This window comes from Benincasa hispida, chromosome 7, assembly GCF_027475165.1.
Source record: "Benincasa hispida cultivar pf3 chromosome 7, pf3_genome.v1.1, whole genome shotgun sequence".
NCBI classification, from domain to species: Eukaryota; Viridiplantae; Streptophyta; class Magnoliopsida; order Cucurbitales; family Cucurbitaceae; genus Benincasa; species Benincasa hispida.
Genome location: NC_143484.1, coordinates 45,773,309 through 45,785,547, shown reverse-complemented (window position 1 = coordinate 45,785,547; position 12,239 = coordinate 45,773,309). Strand labels below are relative to the sequence as shown.

Here is a 12,239-nt window from a genome sequence, read left to right as displayed (position 1 = left end):
TTCCGACCAAACATTGTTTGCACAAACTATATTTTTTACTTTGAACAATTAAAATTATTTTGTTTGCTAATCAATTATTAATCTTATTTTCATACCTATAAGAATTTAAAGACCGAATAGAAACAAATATCAAAGTTTACACACTAAACTTGTAATTTAATCTTCTACGTTTTATGTATGCATTACATTATGAGGATTTCAAAATAATTTAAAGCGAAGGAATTAGAATCTTTAGTATCGACTTGGACTTGTTTTTCAGAAGGAAAAAAATTGGTTGAATGAAGTCAGGAAAAGGCCAAAACATGCTTACCTTAAACCATATGCCCAAAATCAATAACCTAAGACAAATACAAATATCTCATCCACAAACATATAGTAACATTTCAACAGAAATCCAACTTCAGGCTTAGCTCAATTTCTTTTGATTCCTAGACACCTAACTCTCTAAGCTCTAATTTCACTCCAACTCTAAAACAACTGTGAATTAGCCTTCCATGAACACTTTCATTTTTTTACAACTACACCACTACTACAAGATATTTGGCTTTTCCCGACGCGCAAAAAAAAAAAAAAAAAAAAAAATGTAAAGATATAGCTTCCCCTACCTGTGAAAACCCAAAACCCAACAATTAGATTTCTAACAAAGTCTCCTATTTAGTTTTTCTCAATGCCATTAAACTAGAAAAATTAGGGAAGCGAAATTCACTCATTAACGACCATTCTTCAATGGCAGTTGTCATTTGTTATGACCAAGCAGCATGAAGACAGTCCTCCCATGAGCCATACTTTGAACTAAAACTGCCACCGCCATTTCGTCGAGCGTACTCGGAAACTACATCTCGAGCACACACGTCCCATATCCTGGCCACTTGACTAATAGAGAATGGATGTGCAAGGCTTCGAACAGACATGTTGAACTTTTCCCTTGCCTGCAACGAAAGGTCTTCACAACCTGTTGGACTGCAAAAAGTAAATAAATAAGTGAGGTTATAAGTTGTTAAGAGGATGAAATATGTAATGGCTTGGGGTTCTTAAAAATTAAAAACTGAAAGTAGAATAAACTATGAATTATGAGCAAAGTTCACCTAAAACTGTTAGAATAAACTATGAATAAACTATGAATTATCCAAATAATAGGTAACATTACTAATTATATTTTGGTTATTAAATGAACATTGTTGATCTGATTATGGCTTATAAACTTGTCTAGTCTGCAGAAAGATTCCAACCTATTGATTCTAAGACATAAAAAAGCCTAAGATCTAACGTTAATCAAGTTACAGCCCCTTTTAGTTTTGCTCTCCAGATTGACAGAATTGTCCAACACAAATTCAAGTTCTTCAGATGTATACTATAGATATGGATTACAACTAATTTTGATTTTCATCCATACATATATTTATTCATAATGAATAATTCTGTGTACGCCCATTGACTCCTTGTGGTTCCATTAATAAGATTTCAAAATATGTGAATCTAATTAACTAGAAAATCACAATGAAAAAAGGCTCATCTGATAGTATCTGTTATGAGCGACCAGACAATTGAATAGCAAAACCAAAATCAAATGAAGGATTGTAACTGCAAAAGGGAACTAAGAACCTCAAATATAAGAACTCAATTCATATGGTGGTATTGCAAGAAAACTCTTGCTATTAAAATGGAAGAAAGGATAAATCTTCTCACCAAGCTTCATAATGGAATTTATTGAATATTGGAGAAATGTGCGGATAGCCTTTGGGAACCAGCAACTTTAAGGGATACACTAACTGCACATTTTATGAATAAAATAAGAAAGATAGAGCGAGTAATTAATCCTAGATTCAAGTACTATTTTGGTTCCTATACTTTTAGCTATGATTTATTTTGGTCTCTATACTTTTAAAAGTCATTTTGAGTTTAACTCTCAAACTTTTCTTCATTATGGTCCATGTACCTCCAATTTTAGCCCTCGTAATTTTAAAAAGTGATCATGGTGATCCCTATTATCAAAAGTTTAATATAAATTTTAAACATAATGGAACTCTTAAATACAAATTTATAGTGAACAAAGTGTAATGCTAATTTTTTTTTTTTTTTTTTAAAAAGATGAGGACATAAATAAAAATGAATGGACGAAAATTATCACATTAAAATAAACCAAAGTTGAAAACATAATTTTAAAAGTACAGGAACAAAAATACTATACCAAATGATGCATCATATTAAATATTTTTCTTAAAAAAGGCTCAAGTACCTGAGGAGCTGAAGTTTGGTGTGAGTTTAAATTTGAATGGGCGCACATAGCAACAAAAGAACATTTAACTATGATCCCTTCACTTCTGTCAATTGTTATCGTATCTTTGTCACAAATAGATACCACTGTATCAATCAGCTGCTCATTTATCCTCCTAATTTCCTCAAATAAAGATTGCTTCTCCGGCAATGAAAACCCATGCCAATGCGAATGATCAGGAGTCTGTATTAACAGATGTATTTGAAAGAATATATCAAAGAAATATGTCGTTAGTAATAGGAAGTTTACAAAGAATCTATTCGACATTGAACAAAGTAGTTGTTTGATACTACAAGACTTGGTAATCAGTTAATTATAATAATAATAATAATAATAATGATAATAATAATAATAAAACCATTGAACTTTTTCTCTTATTAAAAAAATATCTCCATTCTTTCCAAAGTTACAATATTACGTTTGACCTTTCATAAACATTTCAATCCTATCTTTAGAGTAGAAGTCCTTTAGAATTTCGAATGGAAATTGGGGTTTGAAGTAGTCTAGAAGTGACCTAAACTAGAAATTAAGATCACCACACTATTATAGTGCATAGGTCACTGGCACACCATTTTAAGCCTCCATTTCCATTAAAAATTCTGGAGGAATTCTACTCTAAAAGTAGTTTTGAAATGTGTATGAAAAGTGAAGGATAATATTGCAACTTTTGAAAGAATTAGAATATATGTAATTTTGTCATTTTAATTTTACCATTCACATACCGATTCTAGGCATACTAGTCAAGACTCGAGACATATCAAATAAAATAAAGGATCTTATCAATATCATGTCATCAATGGATCTATTTAACCTCATTTGATGTGGAAAGCTAATTTCACATTCATGAGTAAAGTACTTCACACTATATTTTCTCATATTAATTAAACAGAATCTATAGGAAAATTATCAAAATTAAGCTCATAGTTATTATTACTCAGCAATGTTCATGATCATATTTGCCCAAAAGGGCTAATTTGTTCACTCACGTAATTTCATCTTTTCAAGTTTGAACCACATAAACCAAGGAGATGATCACTAATCTGAGCATAATTCAGTGAATAAGTCACCAATTACCATCCCACAAGTTGATGGTTCGGTTCTCCACCCCTTCAAATCATTGAATTAAAACAAAAAAAAAGAACTCAATAGATGGTCACGCACCTCAATTGTACTTGAATTCAAGTCAAAACCTTCACAATCCATCAAACTTCTGTAGTGTCTTGTTCTCCTTGAGCCAATAGTGCCTCCAAATCTTGAACATTTTCTTCTCAGAGGAGATGAATCTGCACCCACCAAATACGCGCCAACTGCAGCTTTGGAGTTGTTAAGAGGTGCCGATGAAGATACTCTATCAGTCATACAGACAAGAGAATCTATGTCACTGACAGAAGCACTTAACGCTTTTGGTGACATTTCGTTTACCTGAGTTTGAGCCAAGAACAGCATGTCTATAATGTATGTAAAAAAAATTTCTTACGAGAAATGAAACTGAAATCTTTTCGAACAAACCATTTTGATCAAGCGTTGGAGAGGAGTAACACAGCATATGTCATTCTCATGAACTGATTCTACTACCTCCTCCAAAAAGGCTGAAGGAGGCATGCCAGGGGAAGAGACGATGAATGCCTTTTCCGCTTGGATTGCATCATTTACCATTTGTGGGTAGAGAAAATCATTCAAGGCCTCCTCATAATCAGCTAACAAAAGCATTGTTGAAACTTTAGGGCATGTTTGAGAGTGATTTTTGAGATGGTTAAAATCAATCATGTCGTATTCTAAATCATTAATCATTTTGAAATATGCATTGAATCATACAAAATCAACTTTGAAGCGATGATGTTTTGGAGTGAACATCACACAAAAGTAATTTTAACTATTTAAAAATCACTCCTAAACATGCATTTAGTATTTGGTAGTAAAAAAAGAAGTTGACTCGAGAATGTAAAACAGAATAATACAAGAAAATACTTAGAAATCCTTGACTTGATTTTCTTGTTCTTTGCAATAACCCACCATGAAACTTCATAACTAGCAATTTTATAAACAAGTTACATTTCTAAGACTCGTCAAATTAAAAACAATTTCTCCTGAAATTTTCCACCACAAAGGAACTTAATCAAGTAGTTTATAGAATGAATATAGTAGCTGGTCGAAATTTCTCGATACCTAAAACTTCAACTACTAAATAATCATCTTGGCCGAGTTAGAACTAAAAAAAGAAGTGAGGCATTCAATGTAAAGAAACATCAACAGCAACATTTTCAGTTATTCAATTCCACACCTCTTCCATTTTCAGGTAAACCAGGCAACATCGTCCTCCTCCTTTTCATGTAAGCTAATTTCCAAGAATCGGCCAAATAGATCTTAAAGAACCTTTCACCTGATACAACATGCAACAGAATCAAACAGATGGCTGAAAATCCGACTCAATCGAAGTTCCAAAACGAAACAAAACAAAGAAAACGGAGCCAAAGAGCCAGCGACTACAGAAACATCAACAAAAAGTGATGAAACGAATACCTTTAGGGCCTAGCGAGAAGAAAAGGTTCCAAATCCAAACGGATGGAGATCGGTAATGGTGGAAAGTTGGATCATGTTGGTGATAATTATATAGTGGCGATGCTTAAGGAGCAAGAAAACAAAGAAGGAAGAGGATGAGCAGAGAGTGTGGTTGTTCGAGAGCATACAGCTCACATCCGCGCGCCATTGTAACAAACCGTTCAAAATGGGAACGTGTGTCACACCAATATTCGCTTTCTAACGCTCCTTACGAGAATATATACGTCCAAAACAAAAAACCATTTTGTAATGCTCTTCTGTGCACGTTTATGTCTTATAACCTGTCCTTACCATCTAATGAATTATAATATTTTACTTACATTATAATACATTTTCAATCTTTCCAAGAAACTCACGTTCGGGATGAGATCTAAAGTCTGATGTCGTTTTTAAAGTCTGAATTCAATACTATCATAATAATGCGACGAAGAAATTCAAAGGAAGATCCGACAGCCTAATGATATCGGTTGGAGATGAACTCACCAGCCTAATTACTTTTTCGAAGCTCCAACTTGACTGAATGGCTAGTTGCATGTTGCTCGACTATGTCTTTGATATCCACACCTAGTGCACCTTGATTGTGTCCTCATCATTATCAAGTAATATAAGTAGAGGTAATGTACATATTCTCTATTTGATTTGGATTATATTTTGTTTTTCATTATGATTAATAAATTTGAATTTTGGGCGTTTTGTTTATTATCAGGTTAGGGCTTCGAAAAAGGCATCGTCGGACTAAGACATTCACCACTGTTGCGATGTCACGGGTAATGTCATTCGAGTTTTGGATTTTATTCAATCAGGTTGCATATTTGAAATCGGGTTAGGGCTTCGGAAAAGCAATCGGACTGGTGAGTTCATCTCCAAATCGATATCATTTGGTTGTCGTGTTTCCCTTAAATTTCTTCGTTGCGTTATTATGATAGCATCCGGTTCGGATTTTGAAAAAGGCATTGGGCGGGAGATCTCATATTGAGTGCGAGTTCATTGGAAAGGCTGAAAGTGCCTCTGACATAAGCAAAATGTTATAATTCATAAGATAGTGGGGGGCAAGCCATAAAACATAAAGGTGCAAGGGAGAAGGTCATCCGTACCCGTACAAAAACTCTAACTTTTCCTACGTTGATTTTTTCTGGAATTAAAATAACATTTTGGTCAATTTACTTGAAATTTGTTCATTTCTATAATTTTAATTATCCACCGTTGTACTTCAGAAATAGTTCTAAATATAGCAATCAAGCCCATAGTATCATATCACTAGTAGGAGTCTTTAAAAATGTTGTTTTACACTTAATTATTATTTCTAAAAGTGATACCGAGTACAATTACCTTTAATAAATCTTAAAGTTATTCCTTATTATTGTTGATTTAAAAAAAAAACTTTTTGATTTATAAATTTTGAAAATATATTCACATATTGTATTTCCTTGCATGAAAATTATTATTATTATTTAACCAATTTTAGTAAAAATTAACTTTTGGGGGAAATTTTTAAGATTATTTAAAATTATATGGACTAAAATTGGACAATTGAAAATACATAGAATAAAGTTAAATAAACTCCAAAGTATGGGACCAAAATAGTAATTTAACATTTTCCAAAGTAAAAATTATTGTTTTTTGGTCCTTATACTTTAAATAAATTTTAAATTTAATTACTTTAGACTGATTTTTTAAAATCCAAAATAGTTAAATCGTAATATATAATAAGGCTAAAATAACATTTTAGTCCTTCTACTTTAGAGTTTGTTTAATTTTATTCCATATATTTTTAAATATCAAATTTTTATCTTCATACTTTCAATAAATCTTAATTTAGTCACTCAAAATTAATTTTTATCAAAATTTATTAAAGTATAACAATAATTTTCATTCAAGAAAATACATTACATGAATATATTTCTAGAATTTAGTAAAAAGGTTAATAAATAATGATAATAACAACTTTTGCAAAAATCATCAATAAATTGAAATAGAGATTAAATTTAAGATTTATTGAAAAAATATAGAATAAAATTAGATATTTGAAAGTATATGAATAAAAATTGAACATGTCTCAAACAACTAAAACTAAAATAGTTTTTTTAACCTAATAATAATTTTCATGTCAAATAATATACAATATATGAATTTGTCTACAAAATTTATAATAAAAATTTTAACAGATAATGAAAAAAAAATCAACAATAAACTAATAATAGAGACTAAATTAAGATTTATTGAGAATACAGAGACTAAAATTTGATATTTGAAAATACAATGACTAAAATTTAACAAGTCGTAAAATACAAGAATTGAAATAATATTTTAATTAAAAAAGAAGAAGAAAAGAATTTATTGTTTAGAATGAAAATAGATAAATAAAATTTATTATATATGAAGGTGTAGGAATTTGAATATCCAACTTCAAGTGAAGTAGTAGATGTCAATTAGTTATCTTGCTCGTAGGGTAATAACTATTTATATACTATGTTTTTACTTTATTTAAATATTATATTTTGTCTCGCTTTGGTTGTGGTTCATTTTTATCTTTGTACTTTTAACTTTTATTTATTTTAGCTTTGTACTCACAAAAACTTATTAGTTTTAAAATGATCATTTTTGTCTATTCAATTTCATTTTTCGTCTCATTTTTCCTATCGGAAGTCTAATACAATACTTTATTCTCTAAAATCAACTAAATTGAAATATTATTGGTTTTAGTTAATGAAGTGTTTGTGTTTGCTATTCTTCGTTTTCTTATGTTGTGGTATTTTGTTTGTGTCTTGATATTGACCTACGAAGCCTCTCTTTCTTTTTAGCAATCCATGTTAAAAAAATTATTAACTAAATTACATAAAATGTGAGTCTGTGACCTAAAAATTTAGCACTAACACTTCGTTAAGTAAATGCCTTAAAAAGAACCCGTTCTTTCTTCCCTTTTTTTTTTCTTTTTTTTTCTTTTTTTTTTTTTTCTCTTTCTTCTTTTTTTGAGAAAACTAGTTTGCTTATGTTTGGTAGTATTTTGTGTGCCGTCTTTTAAGATGAGTATAAGTTTAATTTCGAAATGTTATTTTAGTGATTTCAGATTTTTCTTTTACAAGTTTTAGCTATGTAGTAAAAATTGTTATGAATTTGAATAGATAATGTATTTATTTATTTTTTTTATCTAGGATATGATGAGGGTGTTATGGAAATGTCAACTTAATTGGGATATATTAGTACACCTCCTGATCCCTCACTCCTTATAACTTGTTATATATATATATATATATATATATAGTATTATTATTTTAGTTTGACCAGGTAATTCGAACATACAATTTGATGTATTTTTTAATTTTTTTTAGTACAATAATTATAGGAATGAGAGATCAAACCTAAAACTTCAAATTTGACAAAAATTATTGAGGATCTAAGTATTTGATTTTTTGACAAAATATTAGAAGTGCAGTTGTCCCACATAAAAAAAGGTTTAGAAAAGTCATGGGCTTGTCTTACATTGAAAAAATTTAGGAAAGTCATGGACTTATCCTACATTGAAAAGGTTTAGGAAAGTTAAATACTCTAAGCACTATAAAAGGAGTCCATGCCCTTGGTTTCAAATTGTCCCAGTAAGAAACATTTTAAGTTTGAGTTTGCTAACTCTAGTTAAATTTTCTTTATGTATTCTCTAGTTTGAGAGTGGAAAAATGGTCTAGTAGTATAAAAGTTTTGAAAGAGTGCTATTGTAATTGGGACCGAGAGAGAGAATTGTTCTATGTGATTGTAACAATTTTTCACATAGTGGATTTCTTACTAGTGGGCTATGGTTTTTCTTCAAGTTTGGAGTTTTTCACGTAAATTCTTGTGTTCTTAGTTTTTTTTATTGGTTTTCTTTTAACTTTTGTATTATTTTTTTTGCTTATTCCTGCGGTAGAAGTAGGAGGTTTTTCCCAAAAAGTGGAATCAAAGCATCAGGTTCGTTGTTTCTTGAATTTCTAAGTATGCTATGTGGTTGCAACATTATCTGACCTTCCACATCAAAAAAAGAATTCTTGAAAAGAGCTGTAGTATTGTGAATAATGTGGGTTTTTCACTATTTGTTGTTTTTCTAGAAAAGAAGCAGATATGTCAAGTTTTATGAGTTTAGTAAAGTTTAATGTGGAGAAATTTGATGGAATGATCAACTTTGGCTTGTGGCAAGTGCAAGTTAAGTGTAACATCCCGTGCCTTTTTATTTAATAATAAGGTAATTTTTTCCTTTTCAGTAATTATCCTTAGTGGAAGAGCACGTTTGGAATTTTTGAATTTAAAATATAAGTGCGAGGATTTAAGTGTTAGCGTGGAAATTATTCAAATTCTTTTCAATTGTCAAACTCAATTTGGAAATTTATGGCAAGAATTTATTTTTCTTAGAAAAGGAAAGAAATTTAAATGGTATAAGGTGGAATAAGGAAAGGATTTAATTATAATTGTACTATTTTCCTTTTATTATTATTATTATTATTACCCGTCATTTTTCTTCCTCCTTCAGTCTCTGTCGCCCAGATCGAACGCTGAACATCCGCCGCCAGCCACGAATCCCAGTCGCTCACCGATCACCTCCACCGCTCGCATCTCTCTCTCTCTCAGCAACCCTTGCCTAACGGTGCCGTCCGCGAGCATCGGCGACCCAAACCGCGTGATCTCTCCCTTCTCAGTCACGTGTTCGTGCCTCTCCTCGCCACCGACTCTTCGCACTGGGGTTTTGCACGCCTCTACTCACGCCGTGTCGGTCTCGTCGACTCTCAGCCGTCTGCGAGTGCCAGATCTAAGATCGTGGGTTCGACGTTGTTGCTGATCCGTCTTGTCATCCAGAGCCACTTCGTTATCCGTCGTCGCGGTTGCTGTCATATCTCTTTTGGGTAAGATTCTTAGTGTTAGATGTTTTCCTGGAAGTTTGGGTGTGGTTTGTTTTGGAATAATTTTGGTTAAAATCCGTTAAGTTTGGACTTTCAGAAGCGATATTCAGAGGATTTTGAGGACGTTGCTCATCAAGAAGGAGACTGATTTTTTCGTCAGGAATTGTTAAGTTTGGGTGAGTAGTTGGGCCGTTTGTCTTTTGGGTTAAGGGTACCTATAAGAAAATTAAGTTACTAATTTGGGACTAAAATCATGTTCAGATTGGCATTTTGGTATGAGTTCTAAAATCTGCTAAGAGGAAATTTTGGAGTCGAAATCTTGCGAGTTTCGTTTGGGTAAGTTTTGGTGACCGTCTGGTTAAATTTTTATGTTGGGTTTTGATTCCAAAGACTAAAATTTAGTATTATGTCTGTATTAAGGGACTTAATTCAAGGTTTATTTTGTTGAAGAGCATTAGCTTGGATTAATATCTGAACTTGACTTCGAGGTAAGTAATTTTACCACTGGAATTGCCCACGGGCCAGGCTTTAGATGTATGCTAGCATGGTGAGTGTATGTTATGGTAAATTGTTAGCATGTTGATTGATAGTATGACCTGAATCAAGGTATGTTTTGGCACGAGTACTGAATTGTTTAAATACACGCCTAAGCACTTGATCGTTAGTATGTGATGGTGTGTGTTTTCATATGTCGACGTCTGATCTGTTGGTGTTGAGGTATACTTATATGTTGGAGAATTATGATGTAAGGTCTACATGAATGTTGTATAATATGTTGTTGAGGATTATGTGTATGTGATGAAGCCATGGTACCAAGGATTTCATATATGTTTTAGAATTGTACGGTGTTGATTCTTTGAACGTTGAGACTGTGTGAATATCCTCATTGATTAGTTAGATGCTCACTAGTTTGTGTTTCCTTCGGGATTCACCAGTTTTATGTTTCCTTCGGGATTCACCAGTTTGTGTTTTCTTCGGGATTCACCAGTTTGTGTTTTCTTCGGGATTCACCAGTTTTGTGGTTCCTCCGGAATTCACCAGTTTTGTGGTTCCTCCGGGATTCACCAGTTTTGTGGTTCCTCCGGGATTCACCAGTTTTGTGGTTCCTCCGGGATCCACCAGTTTTGTGGGCATACTTAACTACAATAGGATAGGACTCAGTCTCTTGTCTGTTTCATGTGTTTATGTGCCATATGCGGGTATCTAGAGGACATAGATGCCTAGTCTGACCCCAGTGGTGGGGCTACTTACTGAGTATTTCATACTCATTCTTTCTTATGTTGATGTTTCAGGTAAGTGTAGAAATGCACCGGTGATGGCATAGCGGAATTCGTGATCGTATCACCGGACTAGTTTTTACGCTTCCGCATCATGAGATTTAGAGTCCTTTTCATGTTTCTCTTAATGTTTAGTTTTGATGTTTGAAACTTATTATTAAGAATTGTTTTTCATATGTATTTATTAACCTTTATGATTTATGGGTACCCTATTATTGTTTTTAACAATTGCATTTAATAAATGTCTTTTGAACTTCTCTTGTTTCAAATAACTGAGCGTCGTTTTAAATTCTTTGCATGCATTTATGTTAGTAACGACCTTACCTAAGTCCTAGGGGGTCAAGTCGTTACATTAAGGACGTACTGGTACAAGCTTAGTTACACAAGGCCTTAAAAGGAAGACCAAACAGTTGTGCTTTTAAAGAGTTAAGCATTGATGGTAGGCCATGAGAGTTCAGTGGTGGTTCCAGTAAAGGTTCTAAGAAGTCTAACATGAGCGAAGAAGTTTGGGAGGAAATGGATTTGAAAGCTGTAAGTCCAATCAAGCTAAATGTGGCTAAAAAATTTCTTGCAAATGTGCATGGAATTTTGATAGCCAAAGAGTTTTGGGAGAAGCTTGAAGCAATGTGTCAAACAAAGAGCATCTCAAATTGGTTGTTTATGAAGGAGTCGTTGCATACATTACAAATGGTGGAGGTACAAAAATCTCAGATCATCTGGGTATTTTCAACAACATTATTTCTGAGCTGGAGGTAATAGAAGTGAAGATAGAAGATGAAGATAAGACACTTCAACTCATCTAGTCACTTTCTCATTCTTATGAACAGATGAAGTCAATCTTGGTGTACGGGAAGGAAACTTTAGATTTTACTTAGGTTACTAGTAAATTTTTGTCTAAAGAAAGAAGACTGAATAGTAAAGTGCATACTTCACAAGAGGATTCAAGTGGAAGAAGAAGAAAGAGTTGATGCAGAAAAAGGTTTGCTGAGAATGTGGACAATCTGGACACATGAAAAAGGATTGTCCTAACAGAGCAAATTTTTCAAAAAGCTCTAAATCGGATGCTAATGTTGTCTCCGTTATCACAGAAGATGACAATCTCTTCTATTGAAGCAAGGCAATATTCATTCTCGTGGTATGTCCACTTTACCATGATAGAGGATGTGATGTTAGCATTTCCACAAGTTTGCACACGGGCATTCACTTGGTGATTATACAAAGTGTGTGGTGGAAGTTATATTGATGGCTGAAGGATTTCAAAGTGAA

At 32.6% G+C, this 12,239-nt stretch overlaps 1 protein-coding gene and 1 long non-coding RNA gene across 2 annotated transcripts; one reads left to right on the top strand and one right to left on the bottom strand.

Moving 5' to 3' along the window:
• Positions 1-273: 273 nt before the first annotated feature.
• LOC120081076 (mediator of RNA polymerase II transcription subunit 15a-like) lies at positions 274-4,872 on the bottom strand. Its single transcript, XM_039035754.2, has 7 exons — positions 4,796-4,872; positions 4,557-4,655; positions 3,785-3,972; positions 3,437-3,697; positions 2,237-2,458; positions 1,687-1,769; positions 274-960 (listed from the first exon to the last, which is right to left on the bottom strand). The coding sequence occupies exons 2-7, from the start codon at positions 4,603-4,605 to the stop codon at positions 744-746; spliced, it is 1,020 nt and encodes a 339-aa protein (XP_038891682.1). The 5' UTR covers positions 4,606-4,655; positions 4,796-4,872; the 3' UTR covers positions 274-743.
• Positions 4,873-9,313: 4,441 nt separating this feature from the next.
• LOC150035196 (uncharacterized) lies at positions 9,314-11,198 on the top strand. Its single transcript, XR_016530854.1, has 3 exons — positions 9,314-9,699; positions 9,794-9,872; positions 9,958-11,198. It is a non-coding gene; the product is annotated as an uncharacterized LOC150035196 (long non-coding RNA).
• The last annotated feature ends 1,041 nt before the right edge of the window (positions 11,199-12,239 follow it).